This window comes from Canis lupus, chromosome 24, assembly GCF_003254725.2.
Source record: "Canis lupus dingo isolate Sandy chromosome 24, ASM325472v2, whole genome shotgun sequence".
NCBI lineage: Eukaryota > Metazoa > Chordata > Mammalia > Carnivora > Canidae > Canis > Canis lupus.
This window is the reverse complement of record NC_064266.1, coordinates 13,677,572-13,697,901: the sequence shown is the minus strand read 5'-3', so window position 1 is coordinate 13,697,901 and position 20,330 is coordinate 13,677,572. Positions and strand designations below refer to the sequence as shown.

Sequence of the window (20,330 nt, the reverse complement as noted above, 5' to 3'; positions counted from 1 at the left end):
TACTAATTTTTTTAAGACCATCTAACATAAAAATGTATTGGCCAAGGGACACCTGGGTGGCTCAGTGGTTGATCCTTTGGCTCAGGGCATGATCCCAGGGTCCCAGGATCGAGTCTAGCATCGGGCTCCCCATGGGGAGCCTGCTTCTCCCTCTGCCTGTGTCTCTGCTTCTCTCTCTCTGTCTCTCGTAAATAAATAAAGTCTTTAAAAAAAAAAAGTTAGTATTACAAAAAAAATGTATTGGCCAAAAAGTATTAGTGTTGAGAATTTAAACTTCTCATTAATAACAAATTCTTTGTTGATATCTCTGGAGACATTAGCTAATAATTATGGATTATTATTAGGAAGATATTGGAAATATCAATTTCTGGGGCTGTGTTCACAAACTTTTTGCTGGGAGGGGTGCAGGATCAGTTTAGAGACTGCCTACTTTGCTCACGGTGGTAAGGTACATGCAAGGACAGCTGTGTAACATGTTTTTTTTTTTTAGACCCAACACATTGGAGGCACTCAATATATATTGCTCACATAAATATTAATTTGCCTTCATTTCAATGCATTTCTATATGACTGGCTCTAAAATTATTTGTTACCATCGTATCCGGGAGAGCAGAGCCTGTTGTATAAAACAGCCTTTTTCTCAGGCTATGTGCAGAACTCACCTTTCTATTGCAAATTATTTTTATCCTAGTATCTAAGCAACTAGTAAGCTCTTACCCAAGGATAACACTTACACTATAGGAAGAGCATTTGAGCCTCTTGAAACACTCTGGCAATGTTCAAGTTGCACTGAATGAAGTTGAGAAGTCATTCCTAAATTTATCATTAGGTTATGAAAAAGTATTGAGTGCTATTATTAAATTTGTCAGCCCATTCGTGTTGTGAATACTTTTATTAAGGTCCCTGGTAGGTAACAGAAAGAAAAGAAAGAGTGCTCCCCTACCCTGCTATGGGTGGAAAAAGCTGGTGATGCTGCCAACACTGGGCAGAGCCATGGAGAGGCTCCCCCAAACATTTTAACCTTCACTTTCATAAGCAAAATAAAATGACCTTGATTATTATTTCTCTTTCCTAAATGTTCTAGGGGTAGGAAAGATAGGCCCGTTAAGGTCCCATCGTTTGCTTAGCAGATTTCTTGGGCTCTTATTACCGCCTTCAAGCACCAAGAATGTGGTAGTGAGCAAAATATAGTCCCAGGATGCAAGGACCACAGAATTTCTGGAGGCACTCCTCAAACATGTGGACTGACACATGTGTAAATGGAGCGAGGAAGGTGCCATGAACAAAAGGAATGGAGTGCTGGCATAGGGAATAAGGTTGGATCATTCCAAAAAATAAAACAATGTGTGCAAAGCCTTAGGCTGGAAAGAATTTACCAGTCTGAGTATCAAAAAAGACTTCTGCATTTAAGCATAAAAAAGAAGCGTGAGAGATGAATTTAGAAAGACATGAAAAGAATTATTTTCCTCTGCAATTGCTCCTGATTTTACCTTTACTGAGTAACATCTTACGACCAAAATTTTTAACTTATTATAAAACTAGCTAAGGCAAAGAAAGGATAGAAAATGAAGCTGAATAGAAAATCAAATCCATCAACCAATTCTCTGTAAATTGCAATTTTCTAAACAATTGGATTCTGACAATTCAGTCAATACATATAAATTGAGTTTTTACAACCACTATGTCTATTATAGGTTCATGCTTTCAGACCAATATCAACTGGAGACATTTTTTTAAAAAAATGAGATTCAAATAACAGAAGTTATGTTTAAATTGAAAAAAATATATATCTTTTGTAAATTAGATGTTATAACAATTTTCTCAAAACAAATTGGAGATTTTGAAAAAAACACAATCAACCTCCATCATGAAGTCTTGAAAGATCATTATCCATGGGAAAGTATACTTTACTTGGAAGACTTAGGACTTGTAGAATTAGGATGCTTTCAGAAGATCTAAAAATCAAACACAGTTTCAGAGCTAGGAAGTAAATGTTTTCCTGAACTGACCGTATTTTAAATCCTTGTTGTAGTTTCATACCTACAGAGCAGTGGCTCTAGAAAATATCCACTAAATAGGGAAAAGATTCTGGATATACTAACAAGAGGTGTTTTAAACACTCCACAGAAGAAAAGGTTACATAAATGGTAGATAATGCTGCATATCTGGGAGCCTCATTTCATAGCCAGTGGTCGTTCAGACTAGATTGAATTGTGTTCTGTAAATAGATACATTACCAGAAACACAGTGGATATCCTGTTGAGACTTTTAAAACATTATCTTTGTGCACATTGTTAGGGATAATTAATGCACTTGAAGTTGTATCCTGGCCAACATGATCCACTAGAATAACACATTCCTTTAGAGGGTACTCCTTTAGAGATTACAGTTGCTTGCCAAAGTTACCTTAATTGTTAAAAAGTAGCACTGTATCTAAAAAGAGAGACAAAGCAATTACTGTCCTTCTATTAATAATCCAAACATTTTCCAGGGAGACCTTCAGAGACCTTTTCATATTCAGAAAATTACCACTTTACCCACAAACTTTCTGAAACCTGAAAGTAGTTTACTTGTACCAAATTCCTTTGATTTCAAGCTTATTAACTTGAAAATAGCTCAGTGACATTTGGAGTCGTATTATAGTCATTGCAGAGCACTGGCACTTTAATGAACAAGATAGGACTAAATCTGTGAAAAGCTGACCCCAGAACAACACGGATTTAAACCACACAGGTCCACCCACTTATATGTGGATTTTTTTCAGTAAATACAGTACGGTAGTGTAAATGTATTTTCTTTTCTCTAGGCTATGTCTTTGTAAGAGTACCATACAGAATATATATAACATGCAAAATCTGTAGTGAATTGACTACTGATTTTATCAGTAAGACTCCCAATCAACAGTAGGCTCTCAGTAACATTTTGGGAGAATCAAAAGTTACACATAGATTTTCGATGTGTGGCAGAGGGTTGACATCCTAAATCCCTGCATTGTTCAAGTTGGGTCAAGTTTATTTGCTTTAAATAAGAAAGTTTATTATAGCTGCGAACTTACATGTGACACCAAGGAAATCAGTGATTATTTTGGATTTAAAGAATACCATACGGGGTGCCCAGTGTCTCAGTTAAGCGTCCAGCTCTTGGTGTTGGCTCAGGTCATGATCTCAGGGTCACGAGATGCAGCTCCATGCTCAGCTCGGATTCTGCTTGAGGTTTTCTCCCTCCTCTTCTGTCCCTGCCCCCACTTGAATGTTCACTCTCACTCTCTCTCAAATAAATAAATAAATAAATAAATAAATAAATTGATTAATTAATTAAAAAAATATTTAAAGAAAGGAGTACCATAAATTTTACTGAAGAATACAATAAAAAGAATGTAAAAAAAAAAAATTCTCCCAGAATGACTATAATATGTTGTGTTTCTCCTATGACTCACACTCAGAATATAAATCAGAAATTTAATCATTTATGTAGCTGTGACTCTTAAAATCACTAATATCAAAATTCTATTTTTAAACCACACTAATAATTTGGTTTATTATGAGTACTTTACCTGTAATTATTTCATATACTCTATAGCTAACTCAACTTTTGGCTTATAGCTTTAGAACAAAAATATTGAGACTAAGCTGATGTGAACATTTAGTTTGTTGGATTACAGTGTGTAATCACATAAAGTTGACATGGGATCAAATGAAAACATACAAGTAAATCTCCATATGCATGGCACACAGTAAGTGCTTAGTAAATATTATTTTCTTCTGAGTGTTTTTTCACATGCATATATGCAAAGTTTTTTCTTTTTCTTATTTTTAATTTGGCATGTGGGTATGTCATAACTAGACCTATGGAATCTGGAAATAGAGATGCCATCAGTACTACCATCAAGGTTTTAAAAAATCTTTTCCTTTTTGGGATTCTTTGTATTCAGCATGGAATTGCAACTACTTCATTTTTAAAGTTTGCCAATACTTTGCAGTTTCTGGAATAAATGGACCTGATTTAGACTACATTACCCTTCTTAATTTTCTCTTTAAAAATTCCTGATAACAATAGCAACAAATAATCACTGATGATCTGTTTTGTATTGGAAGCCTGATGAGGTGGGCCAAGTCTTAGACTACAAGACAAGAGACCTAAGGTCAGGTCCCATGTCCTGGGTTCGCCAGCAAATATTTATTGAGAGACTATTCTATGCCTGGCAGCATGTTTGGAACACAAAGGAATTAAATAAGAGATAGTCAGTTCACTCAAAAACTCAGTCTAGTAGAAAATCAGAAATATAAAAAATATGGGAAAACTGTGTGATTGATGCTATAATGAAAGTATATAAATATGGATTGTGAACACAAAAGAAAAACATGCCATCTTTAATGAGTGTGGTCAGGCAGGATTACAGGAAAGTATTTGAACATTGGGTATGATCTTTAGCTAAGTTGGGCAAAGAAAAATGAGACAAAGAAAATCAGCTGTATTGAAATGGCTTTTTTCTATGTGCTAACATCTAACTGGCAATGAAAATAATATTGTGTTTATTTAGATTATCTCATTAATTTTTTCTCTTTTATAATAAGCCCTAATTCATAGCTGATAAATAAACAATGTCAGAGTTTTAGGAATGCATATTCTATGAAATTATGTGTATAGAATCTTATATAAATGGCATCAGTTGAATCTGATGCCCTATGGGAATTCTGTTCTATCAATTTCCACCTTCCCCATAAATTACATTGATTTATTTAGTAAATATTTATTGTGGACTTACTATATGTTGCACACTGGAGATCTAGCAGTTAACAACCAACACCCAAGTCCTAGCTTATGTGGTTCTGCAGGTTAGCAAGAAATAGAACCATACAACTGGGAGCACAATATGGTTAGAGTGTTGAAATATTACACCAGTGAAATGTAATGGTAGCCCAGAATGGAAGACAAAATCCAGTTCAGGAGGAAGAGGTTTTAAACTAACACAAGAAGGGAGAAAAAAATAAGAGGTCAGTAACACCCAAATGTAATGATCTTACATTGGACCCCTGCTATGGGATGGGCTTTGTTATGTGTAATGCTGCATGTGTTGTTTGGTTATCTTAAAATTTTGTTTTGCAAAATAGATTTTTCCTGCTCTATGAATGGATTTTGTATAGAAAATATTATTTTATTCATTCATTCCACAAATATGAGTCTCCTACTGTTTGCCAAGTGGTGAGCTAAGTTCTCTTATCTATAAGTAGGCAGTGTGCAATTTCAGATAACAATTTTAGGTATTTCTATAAAAGTACATTTCAAAACATATGCATATGGTAAAAGGAAGGGTTTTTTGTTTTGTGGTTTTGTGTGTGTGTGTGTGTGTTTTTTTTTTTTTTTTTTGGTTTAAAGGCTTGAAAATAAAAATAATTATATAAACACATACCTGAAATAGGAAAACAGCATGAAGAATGTCTTTCCTGTTAACAAAGGCTTGAATACATGCTTCCGGTTTCCATGGCAGCCCGACTAAACAGAAAAATAAGTCATAGAAATGACTTTCTATATCAATGACTTGCTTCCCAAACAGTAGGACCAAGAAGAATCAGTGAGAAATAATGCCTAGTACTGTCCTACTTAGAAAAACTGTTTTACAATTTATCAGATTTCTTAAGTCAGAAGGAACATTGTTTTAAAAAAAAAAAAAGATACAAAATTGAAATTTATGTTTTCATTTTGAAAACATCTGTTTCCAGGTTCTTTGCTCCTTAAAAAAAAAAAAATTCATTCAAACATCTGCTAAATAGCACATAAACAATGTGAGTACTCTTCATGTCCCTGTACTTAAAAATGGTTAAAATGGTCAGTTTTATGGTATGTATATTTTATAACAATTTTTTTAAGATTAAAACCATAAAAAATCTGCTAAACATACCCTGTTTTTGCTAGGTCTAACTTACTTAGTAAATGTACTCTAAAAATTGCCTAACATCCCTTTAGAAGCAGAAAACTCTTAAAGTATAATGAAAAGGCAACAGGAAGTACAGCTTTTGATACCTCAAAGTCAGAGTCCACATGAGCCCTACAGCTGGCCTCATAGATGTTTTCTGAATGTTTACCCTCACCTCCTGGAGAAAGAGGAGAGAGAGAGACATGAAAAAAGGGAAGGGGGTAAGATAGGGAAAGAATAAGACATTTCACTGACCCTGTTGCTTTATTTCCCAGAACGATTCAATACCTCAAGAAGATTTCACTCCAGAAGTGTACAGAGTTTTCCTGAACAACCTTTGTCCTCGACCTGAAATTGATAATATCTTTTCCGAATTGTAAGAGAACACAACATTTTAACCACTTTTTGTCAGCTTGCAGTGGTGCTTAGGGTGGCTCAGACAAGATTTTGAGCAATTGAGGGTGATGAAAGAACTCTTCGTGCACTGTATATGATAATTATGCTTCTGAGTAATTTGTTGGAGACAATCAACATTCCGATTCCTCAGGTGCAACCACTGCTTTTAATGAGTGGAAGTTTGTTATGATTTGTTGCTGGGTGTTGTTTTAGTATCCTCGGGGGGCTCTGTGTGGTTTAAAGATTAGGGCTAGAATAGAGCATCTTGGCTTTGCGGAGACAGACTCATGATGCATAAAGAACTCTGACCTAGGAATCTGTCATGTTAACGTCTCACACACAGATTATTGAAATAAGAACTTTGGATTGCTAAAAATCCTCCCAGCTGAAAGTCATTAGCTTTTATTTTAGAAAATATATAGTCATTCCTTAAAAAAAAAAAAAAAAGAAGAAAAGAAACAAACCAAAACACCAGGGCAAATGCAGGGCAGTAGCAATTTACCTTTTCTAGTACAGTGAAATCTACATGATGACAGAAAATCAATCCAAAATTTATCAACAAAATAAGGATTTTTTTTCATGTGGAAGACAGGCCAACAGTGCTAAGAATGACGCTGGATTTACTCGCTTTGTGATGCTCGTTGCTATCAACTATTTATTGAGCATCGCAATATTTCTACCATTGAACTTGTCTTTGGGTTGTCAGCAGAATTGAAATGGGAAGCCTGAATCACACTATGTTTGAAGACTTACAGATTTGTGCTGAAGCAGAACTGTAATGAAAAGAAAAATGTACCTAGGCTGTTTATTTTTTTTATGAGTGATAAATACATCTCTAAATGATTAAATGCAATATGGGAATTTGATGACTAAAGCTTAAGTTTAGTGTCATAATCAAAAAACAACCCATTCCTCTATGTTCAGTTGAGAGTGGTGCATCTTTACACGCAAGATGCAATCTTTTCCTACCGTAGATTTTCTTACTCATCTGGTATAGTTCAAAGGCATTGGGATTTAGTGCAGTGATTGCAAAAGATATTTGCATCCCATAGAATACAGTAATTCTGTTGGAGCAACACATTTTCAGGGCAAGATAGGAATGTCAGGATAGCATGCACTTACCAGGATTGGCAGGATTTTGTTTCCCTGTCGTTAAATGCAAATATATGAATGAGACTTGGTAGACAAATATTCTAATTTCTGGTTTTTAATTGGTTTTAGTGGTGCCAAAAGCAAACCATACCTTACCGTTGATCAGATGATGGATTTTATCAACCTTAAGCAGCGAGATCCCCGGCTAAATGAAATACTTTACCCACCTTTAAAGCAAGAACAAGTCCAAGTATTGATTGAGAAGTATGAACCCAACAATAGCCTCGCCAAAAAAGGTCAGTCCACTTTGCCCCAACTATAGGGAATCTCTGGTTTCTTATTATGAATGGGTCACCCTCTGGTAGGTATTGACATCAAGGATTTGTAGGTCAGTATCCAACATTTATATGCCTGCTTTCCTTTCTGTCTCAAATCACTAGTGGTTCAATTAAACTTCAGCATGTGATTTTGTTGTTACATGTATGTATGCATGTAAACATTTTTTCAAATGTCTAATCATTTGTTTTGTCTTAAATTTACCGTGACTGAATGCATATTTCTTAAATAGGAAATTCCCTATCTTAAAGATTGCTTTTTTGAGAGCACCTAGGTGGCTCAGTTGATTAAGAATCCGACTCTTGATTTTAGCTCAGGTCATGCTCTCAAGCTCCACGTTGGGTGTGGAGCCTGCTTGAGATTCTCTCTCTGCGAAAGAAAGAAAGAAAGAAAGAAAGAAAGAAAGAAAGAAAGAAAAAGAAAAAGAAAAAAATTAAAGGTTACTTTTTTCATTCTGGTTCTAGAAGTTCTGTAAAATGACCCACAGCTTTTTCTAAATCTCTAAAACTAAAGAAAATATTTAGGGATCCCTGGGTGGCGCAGCGGTTTAGTGCCTGCCTTTGGCCCGGGTCACGATCCTGGAGACCTGGGATCGAATCCCACATCGGGCTCCCGGTGCATGGAGCCTGCTTCTCCCTCTGCCTGTGTCTCTGCCTCTCTCTCTCTCTCTGTATGACTATCATAAATAAATTAAAAAAAAAAAAAGAAAATATTTAGTCCACTAGACCTTACTTTATTCTAGTTTACACTATTGATGAATTTTTCCACTTGGGAAATAGAAAATTCGGCCTTTTATATGTAAAAAAAAAAAATCAATGTTTGTAGAAAAAATATGATCCTAAAAATTGATAACAGAACAATAACTCTAAGTTGCCTGAAGTTATAAAGAAATTTATGTTTTTGATTCTGGATAAATGAATTGCCAAAATAAGGTAATAATGATTTACTTCCTAGGAGTTTTCAATTATATGTGGCATCACTGTTTCTGATTCGGGTCTTTAGCTTTCTCTTTACCACTAAGACCATATCTCACCTGGACTGAAATATATTCATTGAGAAAAATGTTATGTTATTGTAAACTGCCTAGGTATTCCATACAGAGGAAAATAAAGTACAATTAGCCAATTATTTAAAAAAATAAATTGCATGTTACTATGCAGCCAGGTCATAAGTTACAGAAACAGCTCTAACAAGCTCATTGTCATTAGTAAGTATGGTTATTGTAAAAGTAGATCAAAAAGTCTTTTTTTTTTTAGATTTTATTTATTTATTCTTGAGAGACACACACAGAGAGAGGCAGAGCCACACACAGGCAGAGGGAGAAGCAGGCTCCCTGCAAGGAGCCCAATGTATTTATTCTGGAACTAATCCTCTAAATGAAAAAAAAAAAAAAAAAGAAAAAGAATCTATAAAGCATAAAAGTAAAATATCACCATTAACTTTATCCTACATGTGTTTAGCTGGGAACTTACAGATGAAATTTTTTGCATTTTGTTCATTTTCTTGGTCAAGCACTTTGCCTTTGTTGTTGTCATCATCCTTATTGTTGCCATGGAGATGAGGTCATTCAAAGGTAACGGGTGACCCAGCCCCCAGCCGTGTGTGTTGGCATTACCAGGCCCACCCCCCTAAATCTACTTACACTTGACACCCTTCCATCCCCACCACCACGGATATGGCATTTCTCCTTATCTTTATTTAGGGAATCACTCCTTGCAGATTTCACTGGGGCAGCTTGACAGTTCCTTCTGAACTGCACCAAAAATAACTAACACAGTTATAACAAATCCAACAAGACCTCTAAAAACAGTTAGCCCGTGACACAAAGGAAACAAATAGCTTTTGTGAAACCAGTGAGGCACTTCAGAGCCTAAACTTTGCCCATCCCTCCACTTTTCACATCACAATGGGGATGGTCCATGCCTCAGCTGGTGGATGACGCCTCCATCCATCATACTCTGACCACTTGCAGGCAGTAGAGAAAAATTTGTGACAGATTATATACAAAGGGAAAAATTTGTGACAGATTATTATAATACTTTATAATCCCAGAAGAACCAGTTTTGATTCTTACTTTGAGATATGATTTATTCATGAAAGACACAGAGAGAGAGGCAGAGGCAGAAGCAGGCTCCATGCAGGGAACCCAATGCAGGATTCATTCCCAGGACTCCGAGATCACGACCCGAGCCGAAGGCAGACGCTCAACCATGGAGCCACCCAGGCGTCCCAAACCAGTTTTGATTCTAATGGAAATTGAAATGATATCTCTTAGCATTTGCAAGTTTATTTAGTGCCATTTTATAGATATACTAGGTATGAATCTCCATAATTACAATAGGCACACAAATTTCAGGTATATTTAAAATACCAATTTCATTTATTTTTCCACAACTTAACATAATACTGATGATAAGCCTCCATGTCAGTCCTGATGTGATTTTTTAAATCACAGATTTCATTTCTTAACCCAAAAACTTTGACAGAAAATGAACTTGAGAGTCATTTTGTTTGCTGCTTTGGGTCTGTTTTTGTGAACAAAGACACCAGAAAAAAAAGTGTTTTATTATGTTAACTGTTATTTCATTGTAAAAAGATAACGATTTTGAAATCTTTCTTTGTAGGATTAAGAAATGGCTGGCTTAGACCTCAATTCACTAGTAATTAAAAAGTTTTAATTATTTTTTTATCCAAAGATGAAAATTGATTTATAAATTTGGTTTTACTGTTCACATATGATGTTTGACTTTAGGATTTTTTCAAAAGCTATTTTTTGAATCTTCTTTATAACATACCTAAAAATAAAATCAAATGAAGTACAATTTAAGTAAGTATTGTTTAATTTCAATATGACAACTGGTATGGATGTGCGAGGAAATTAGCTGTAATTCATTATGTTACTTGCAAAATGTATATTATCATTTTGTAAAGAAGCAAACCAACATTTTGAGGTCAAATGACTTCCTAAGATCTCATACCACGATCTCTTTGAAAGAGCAGATTTTTTAACTTTCAGTCAACCAGTTAAAACATTTTGATTAAAAAACACATAAGAAAAGAAGTAGGATAGTAATAGGATAAAATAAGTATATTACACTGTAATATGCTTATATTAATAAGTATACTTAGAATAAATAAGATAGAAGATAGAAAACAGTATATTATAATTTTTTCTGCTACTTTCATTTTGACTAGTTCTCCAAATGTGCAGAAGTATTGGTTATATTGACCCACAAACTCAATTTCAGTTATCTTAAAAAGACACAACCATATTGCCTATATTTATAAAATGCTAAGAATAAGATGCACCCATAATGTCCAAATAGAACAATATAACTATATTCTCTGATATCAAGAAACTTATTTTTTAAAGTAGGTGTTAAACAAATAAACTACACAAAGTTGATGTATGCTAACGTTCAGTTTTCACAATGCACTTTACATATTTTTTACATAGGACGAAATGTAAAATTAAGTGAAAATTTTTCAATATGGCCAAATACCTAAATGCTTAAACTGATTGTAGGTTAGTCAACTAAACATAGATATGTGAAATGAAAATCCGGAAGGGTATGATGGACTTTGATACTTTGGGGGCCTGCTGTATTGGCGGGTTGGCCACACTTCCATCCTGGAATTTCTGTTTCTGAAGATGTATGTATTCATTATAAATCATCACAGGGTTTCTGTGTAGTTTTAAGTCCAAATGTGCACATGTGCTCCACAAAGAAAAAGTTTAAATCTTGTTGCAGAAAATACTATTCTCAAGGGATTTTGGTTTATTTTTACAATTGAAAATCGCACATTGCAAAATGCCTTGGTCCGTTATGTTGTTTGCCCTGGAACAAAATGTGTAATGCTAAACCATGCTTAACACAGGAATACACAATGACCCCTGCCTCTTCCAAACCAAAGCATCCTGAATGTCAATTTGAAGACTGGTGTCTCCAAAATAGAGTTTGTTTGTTTTAATCACTTACACTTTTTAGAAGGAAGGCGATGAGTAAAATAAACAGGAAAAAGAATAAGTTAAAGCCCTAGGTAACAGACTGCAGATTAGATTGAACTATTGTCTGTAAAAGAAGGCCAAAACTAATTTAAAAAACCAAACCCAGAGAAAACAGTTGTCTTTTGTATTTTTATTTTTCTGTGAAGAGCAGGTGTTCATGAGTATTTGTTAAGCAAGTGAATTAATATAGCAGATTATGGTATGTTTTATGGTATGGCAGATGTTTTAAGCTTCATTCCTTTATTTTTATCAGTTCTTCCTCTTAAATTTTTATAAGGCATGCTATACAAAAGCTTCCTGCTTTGTTGCAATTAAATCATCAAAATGAAACTATATCATCTCTCTTAGTTTTTGATTAGTTCTCACTGAATTAAGAGTTAAATAGTAGAAATGAACTCAAATACAATAGCAAATTGATTGGGTTTTAGGCAAAGCAAATACAAGTTCAGGTATGGCAAGCAAGCATTTTTGCTTCTAATAGTCCTATGCTAATGATTATGCCAGTAGAAAAAAACCCTATTGTGTTTTCAATATGTGTATTTTAAATATTTAGACAATTGAAATATATCTTTATTGTCAATGGCAAGACACACCCAGAGTGTGAAAGAAGCAGCCCTGGACTTGAGAGTCTTGCAAACTGTAGTATTAGGTGGAATTCCTTCAGTAGAAAAATGACAGAAACTTAATTCAAAATGAAGCACAGAAAAAATTTATGGGTACATATGAACAAAAAGTCAAGGAGTGTTTTGTGTTGGTCTCAGCTTATCAATAACCAATGTTTTGTTAGACAGACCCTTGTGGTTCTTGTAATTGCAAGATGCCTTTCACCAACAACCATCAAGTAACAGAAAAAAAAAATAGATGTTTATTACTTAAAAGACCTGGAAACTACATAGCACACCTGGGCAATGCAGCGAGGTCACTTGTAGAAAGAGAAAGGAAGCACACTCGCAAGCTTAGGTTCTGTTTTTATCAGGTTTTGAGGGTGCATGCCTAGGGTTTCATGGACTCACTCTTTATTGGTGAAACATAAAAACATAAGAGGAGGAAGAGAAAAGGCAATTGGCCCAAATGGCCAGTTATTGAAATAAACCAAACTTTCTAATTCAAAGGAGTCTCAGTGTGGGGATGCAGCCTGGCTCACTATCTAGCCATGTGGCTGGCAATGGGCTTATTCAAGATAGGCATCTTTAAAGTGGATGCCTTTTTGAATGGATGCCTCAGCAATCAAAGCTTAAATCAGGCACTACCACTACAAAAAATAAAATTTAAAGCCAAGAACACTGTCAGGGCTTACACTGAAAGATGTTAATGACTGCAGGCATGACTATATCCAGGGGCTCAAATGATGTCATCAAGAATTGTCTTTCTTCATCTCCAATCATTTTCTTGTACTGGGTATAACATACAGGCTTGGGCAGACTCTCTTAAAGTAACAAGAAACCCACCAGACTCCAATACTGAAATTATTTTTACTCATGTGTCCATGGTACCAGAAACCCACACCTGGCTTAAGTCATCCAAAGCCATTGCTGATCTAGGATCACTGTGGCCTGAAGAATAGACTGTAATAATTGGACAGATTTAGGTCACATGACTCTCCCTAGAGCCAATGAGGTCCACTACCTAAAGCACATAGTTTGGACTGCAGGTGGCAGGTAAGTGGTTCCCTGCAATTCAGTCCAGATGTGCTTCCCAAAAGGAGCTACAATTGTTGGCAGGCAACTAAAATATCCCACTAAAACTGGGTCAGAAATCAACTATTCATCCCCACTGTTTACTTCACCTTAGGAGGCCATTTAACCTCTTTGACCCATCGCACCCTCTTGTTCTCTCATTTTTTGAAAAAAAATACATAATTCCCTGAGAGAGTTGCTGGGAAAATTTAGTAAGTTATTCATGATAGGAAGGTTGCATATATTTATTGTTGCCTACAAAACACTGATGAAAAGTGGTCCTTGGTATTTATGCCAAATTATTTCAAACCATTTATGGATCTGGAAGTGTGATTCACAGTATTGGGCAGAGGCATTTCTGAATGTTGCTGTATCTTGGCTAACAGGCTTATGAACTTATGGCAATTAATAAATTAGAATCCTTTGATGATGAAAACAACACAATAAAACATGGAAAGTCTTATCTGTGCACAAATGTTCATTTCTGACTCAGTCATTTATAAATATTTTTATTAAAATGGAATTACAATTTAAAATATGAAGATTTACACTGGAATCTTACTACTTAGTTTGTCACTTAATTTTCCCTGTAGGTTTTGTTTTTTTTTTTTTTTCCCCTGTAGGTTTTTAAAAATCATTGTTTTCCCAGCACCATTTCTCCTTAGTAGGTAGAAATTATAAAGAAACAAAATGATTATTTTTTTGATGTCAACTGCTTATCCTTGAGAGACCAAACATGCCATAATTAAAGGAAAAGGAAGAGTGTTAATGGCTAAGCCAGTTAACCTCGGGGAAAAGGAATTGACTTGCTTGAACTTCAGGTCCCTCATCTGTAAATGGGAGGATACAAACACTAGCAGGCCTAAATGCTCTTCCCAAGTCCCTTGGAACTCATTGTTCCAACACAGTCAACAGCTCCATTATACTTCTCCAAGACTTTCCCTCAGCCCAGCTGCAGCCAGCCTACAAGTGGCAGGCCATCCTGGAAGGAGTAGCTCATCTCTCTTGCCCGTTGTGTGCAACAGTCCTGATGCATGACCTCCCAGAATTCCCCAGTGGGATTGAGCCCTTATTGCCCATAACTATAACTTGCTCCATAATGTTCCCTTTACTAGGCCACCTTTCCTTCCTTTCTCAGTTCTGGACTCCTCTACTGTTATGTCCTGGGGTTCCCTCCTAAACAAGTTACTTGCACTCCAATCTTTGTCTCAAAACCTACTTTTAGAAGAGCCAAAGCAAGATAAGCACTTTTTATAAGCAGTTCTAGCAGAATCAGAAATCAGCATTAAGTGAAAAAAAAACATGGAAAGTGCCCATGGCTCATCCCTTCCAACCTTTCACATAAATATCTTTGTTGCTACCATCCACAAAGGCATGGCCAGTCCCTCAAGTCGTTGGGCTCTCCTGCCTACGAGAGACCTAGCCATTTAGCCCAAACTCTCAAATGGTAGAAAAGGCAGGATGTGGCAACAGTGAGACTGGGACCGTATTTCCTGTACCCCAGTGCGGAGTCCTTCCTCCTACCCAAGACTCCCACTTGGAGTTCTCCATCAGGGCTTACTGAGAAAAGAGATACAAATCAACTATTGAGAAGTTAGCAGTTGGCATCCACAGAAACCACTTTCAGACTTGTCCTTGACATAACCTACTTTTATTTGTGTTTGTTTCTGCTAACAAAGTCTCACAAGGAAGGCCAATGTGTAGGAAAAAAACCTTTCAAAACATTCTTTTGAAGACAGGGGGAGCCAGGCTCCCCCTCCACCTCATCCTCTGCAGGCACTTATGCCAAAACCCCAAGAGATTCAGGATGTTCAGTTTAAAAACCACTCATCTAGAGGAAATATTGACTGGTTTAAAGATCTGCCTCAAAATGAGATGGCATCCATTTAAATTTTTTTATATAGATTACCTGTGTAGCAGGGCAAGAAAGAAAAGAATTGAAATGGATGTACAAAGTCAACTCAAACGAGATAGATTGTCTTCCCCAAAGACGAAGACAGATGCAAACTGGAGGACGTAGCCAGTTCTTTTAATGCCTTAATTATGTTACTACACTGGGAAAGTGGCTGAAAAGCCACTCTAATATTTTATTAAGATCCCATCTAAACTCCACCTATTGACTTTCTAGCCCCTGTGCAAGGTCACAGAAGAATGACATTATCATCTGTGAGTGTATTCCAAGCTCCTCTTGACTTCCAAGAGAGATGAGCTACTCCTTCCAGGATGGCCCGCCACTTGTAGGCTGGCTGCAGCTGGGCTGAGGGAAAGTCTTGGAGAAGTATAATGGAGCTGTTGACTGTGTTGGAACAATGAGTTCCAAGGGACTTGGGAAGAGCATTTAGGCCTGCTAGTGTTTGTATCCTCCCATTTACAGATGAGGGACCTGAAGTTCAAGCAAGTCAATTCCTTTTCCCCGAGGTTAACTGGCTTAGCCATTAACACTCTTCCTTTTCCTTTAATTATGGCATGTTTGGTCTCTCAAGGATAAGCAGTTGACATCAATAAAAATAATGCTCATAGACTTCTCTCTATTTCAGATTGGCTAAAATGAAAAAAAAAAAAGTTTTAAGATAGCCGTTATGAATCCATTGTTCATTAGATGACTTGGTAACTTGTTTCCCTTTCCCTTCCTTGATTGCATTTCCTCTTTTCCCAGGAAGCAGAGGCTTGAGGAGAGGTAAAGTTCTGGCCCAGGATGCCTGGGGTTTTTATTTTGTTTGTTTGTTTGTTTGTTTTTTGCCTCTAGACTTCTTTCAGTGACCTCTGACAGTTCTAGCCAGAAAGTCACAGCCATGTTCATTCACAGCTGAAGTAGCCTTTTCAAAGGAAACAACCAGACAGGAAAAATATAAAGAGCCAAATTCGAATGCCAGTTCCAAAGTGTGGAGAAGTGAGCTTCGTAGCCTAATCTACCCCAGACTGCTGAGTTTTGCTAAAATCACTTTCCCTCAGCCAGGGAAGCCTTCCTTCCCCAGGTGTTTGCCATTTCATGTGAGAGCTGTTGGGACAAAGCAGACGGTGGCTACTTTCCCTACATGTAACCTCCCATCAGAACACAGCATTAGGGACGCCTGGGTGGCTCAGCAGTTGAGCGTCTGCCTTTGGCTCAAGGCATGATCCCAGGTTCTGGGATCAAGTCCTACGTCAGGCTCCCTGCATGGAGCTTGCTTCTCCCTCTGCTTGTGTCTCCGTCTCTCTCATGAATAAATAAATAAGATCTTAAAAAAAAAAAAAAAGAACATAGTATTACCAACTGCTGACTATGACATCTTCCCCCTTCTCAACCGGAGACTGTGGCTCAGTTAAAAGAAAGAGCTTGGCAGATTATACTGTCCTGGAGAAAGGCCACAAAGTCACATACACATTTGGCCGGCCCCCAACATCTGCATTATTCATAGTCTACCATTGTTAATAGTTGATCTTGCACCAAATTAAGTGGGAGAGAAACAGATTAAAAAAAAAACAAAACAAAACAGAGTGAACCAACTCCATGGAAAACAAACCGTGTGGACAAAAAACCCAGATGAGGTGAGATGTGGACCATTTACCCTAATACTTACCAGCTGAGAAATGTGCCACAGCAATAGGTGAAATAATGTCAGGAAGCTGAGCATGACCAATAATTTCATTAATTCATTATAGAGATTCTCGGAACTCTGTTCATTCTGAATCACTGTGATCTCTAGGACTCCAGTGTGAAAGCAAAACAGAGTAGAGATAATATTATTTTAAGATGAAGCCTTAACTGAGCATGATTGACAAAATCAACCTTCTCACCTATCACTCTCTCTTACATGCAGAAAATAAGCCAAAGATGCTTCTTATTAATGTCTCTGTTTTTCTTCATTTGGGTTCTCCCAGGAGCAACTCTGAGAAAATTCAAGTACAAAGAGTTCGAGAGGTGATCCAGTAGAAAGAATAAAGAAGGGAAGGCAGCTAATAAGGTTGTAAAACAAACAAATTATCCATGTGCATAACCGGAGCTCAGTCCAGGGGTGAACTCTAGAAGCTAGTATAGAACACACACCTGAGTTTCCCACCCATAGTCACTGTGGATGCTCTTAATAAGTGTTAATCTTTAGACACTTCCAACCTGCTCCACATATCAAAGGAGAACTCCTCCAAGGTACCTGATGCTCATTGAAATCTCTTCTTTATTCTAACACATACTTGATATAATTGCATGGAATTTTATTTTAACAAACATATATTGCCCACCTGGCTTAAGAACTTGACAAAGAGGGGATCCCTGGGTGGCGCAGCGGTTTAGCGACTGCCTTTGGCCCAGGGCGCGATCCTGGAGACCCAGGATCAAATCCCACGTCGGGCTCCCGGTACATGGAACCTGCTTCTCCCACTGCCTGGGTCTCTGCCTCTCTCTCTCTCTCTATGTGACTATCATAAATAAATAAAAATTAAAAAAAAAAAAGAACTTGACAAAGAAGTGGAACAAAATACAGACAAAGTCTCTCTTAAGGAGACTATAATTTGGAGAGGAGATGATATATACAAAGAACTATAATACAAGGTAGAATGTAATATACCTCCATTCATTCAGCCAATATCTGTTAAGTGTCATTTGTGTGCTAGGGAAGCTTGGAAGGAAGGGGAAGTTTTATTTATTAAGGTTCTAGAGAGTGTTAGGAATTGATCTAAGAAGGGAAGGCTTTCAAAGAGGAAAGTGACATTCGAGCTATATTTCAGGAATGCTGAGACATTTAAAGCACTAAGAGATAATATCCTCTAAGTAGCTCATCAGAAAGCATTAGTGAGCACACATTCTGGGCCTGCCTTTATTCTAGACACTGGAAGAGATATAAATGAAGGGAGGGTTTGGTCCTTGTCCTTAGAAAGCCAATGCTGAGCCTGACCATGGAACATAACATTCTGGTTGAGAATCTAGAACATTTTGCCTCCTTTGTCTTATGGTCAGGAACCATTGTGAAACATCTCCTCTGATAGAGCAAAATGACAATCCACTAATAAAATGCAACAAACTGTTCCCAAACCTCGGAGAACCTCTAACCCTTAACAATAAATCAGTACTTACACAAATGGGGCGTAAAGACACCAAGCCTGTGTTAAAGAGCTCAAGGTTCTAGGATAAAGAATATACATAAACAGGGATGCCTGGATGGCTCAGTGGTTAAGTGCCTGCCTTCGGCTCAGGGTGTGATCCTGGAGTCTCGGGATCGAGTCCCACATCGGCCCCCCTGCATGGAGCATGCTTCTCCCTCTGCCTGTGTCTCTGCCTCTTTCATGAATAAAATAAAATCTTAAAAAAAAAAAAAAGGAATATACGTACAATTAACCCTTGAACAACATGAGTTTGAACTGTCCACTTGTTCACAGATTTTTTTTCAATAAATACAGTAGTTCTGTAAAATAAACTAACAAAACCCCAAACAAAGAGATCAAGATTCTAATATAGATTCTGTCCTTACCTAGCCACAGCATTTAAAAGGACTGTGTCATTTCACTGGGCCAAAGCTTATTTATCTATCATGTTAAATAATACAACTTTGTCTTACCTACCAAGCAGACGGTGAGGAGTAAATAAACTCGCAGATGGGAGAACATTCTGATAAAGGGAAAGTGTTAAATCAAAGTTAGGTGTTATCATTAAGAACTTTCACACAAACCACACATCAACAAGTTCAACCTAGGGTGAGGGGAAACTTCAGCGACCAGAAAGCCATGACAGCTGGATGAGAGGTTCATCTGCAGAGGACCATGTAGTCATTTAGTGGGCATCATCACATAGTATTGTGAACTTGTATTTGTCTATACTTATGGTAATAGAACCAGATTTGCAATGGAGATGGAATAGAAGTCTGTAATACTGACTCCAGGGTTAAAAAATAAACAGATAATATAAACTGGCCAAGTTCCTACACTCTACAAAAGCACAGTTAGTTGGCAGGTGTCATAGGAAAGTTTGTGCCCAAGCAAAAGTACTTGGAAAGAGGACAATTAATAGATTTTTTTCTGAAAGCAGACAAATAGACTTTGGTGAGCCATGGGATATTAAAGCCATCTGCACTTACTTTCTCTGAGCTGGTCTAGCAAAACTCACATAAGGGTTACAGCAACACAAGCCAAGGGAATAGCTTTTCTGGGCTGTGCTTGGAAGTGACTTAGGAGGTGTTAAGCCACTGGACTGGTAGCATTCCAACATGCTCTGAGTATCATGACATTGAGAGTGGGGATTGAATAATGATGAATAGATTCTCAACCACCTAATCCCAGTGATATCCAAGCATTTGAGTGCCAGATCCTGCCTAATTGGAATTTGGCTCAACAGAATGAGGCTGGTGGCCATGCTAGCTGGCAGACAGGTTGTCCAGTTTGCCCATCTCAACTGTGCAATGACTTCACAGAGTGAAGCTTTAGATTTATAGATTTACAGGCCATCTGTCTTCCAAGACTAAATCCATAGAAATTTCTTTGTGCCTGTGGGCTTTGAGAGATATTATTTGCATGTGTTTGGCTATGTTTATTTTTTTTTAAGCTAACCTGTGGTTTTTTTTTTTCCCAAATTCACAAAATAATGTCACATCTTCTGTTAGCATTTCTCTGGTCCTCACATTGGCATAACAGTTTTCCTGTTGTATTTTATTTTTCTTTCTAAAAGTTAGATTCATGAATCATAGAATAAAAATGCTAGAGGATGCCTTTAAATCACTTGGAGAGATTAGAATGTAAATTAAGTCTGGAAAAGAATTTTAGACCTTGATAGACAAATCTGAATCAAAGAGCTAATCCTTGTACCTCTGCCAGATGGGTCACTTGTCCTGCCTGAGCCCAGCTTCTTTTAACAGATTAAAGTAACATGTTTTAGAGAGATAAGTAAATCATGGGAAAAAACTCTTCCTTGGTCACATTCAGAGCTATTTTTAGGACTAAT

At 36.9% G+C, this 20,330-nt stretch overlaps 1 protein-coding gene and 1 long non-coding RNA gene across 3 annotated transcripts in view; one reads left to right on the top strand and one right to left on the bottom strand.

Moving 5' to 3' along the window:
* PLCB1 (phospholipase C beta 1) overlaps positions 1–20,330 on the top strand; it is a 670,476-nt gene that overhangs the window by 453,284 nt on the left and 196,862 nt on the right. For both annotated transcript variants that reach the window (XM_025469336.3, XM_025469337.3), the window contains exons 8-9: positions 6,190–6,290; positions 7,532–7,698. In XM_025469336.3, the coding sequence (XP_025325121.1) occupies positions 6,190–6,290; positions 7,532–7,698 (268 nt within the window). The remainder of the gene's footprint in view (positions 1–6,189; positions 6,291–7,531; positions 7,699–20,330) is intronic.
* Positions 2,756–9,365, bottom strand: LOC112673612 (uncharacterized). Its single transcript, XR_007405431.1, has 5 exons — positions 9,211–9,365; positions 8,009–8,107; positions 6,022–6,092; positions 5,411–5,493; positions 2,756–3,266 (listed from the first exon to the last, which is right to left on the bottom strand). It is a non-coding gene; the product is annotated as an uncharacterized LOC112673612 (long non-coding RNA).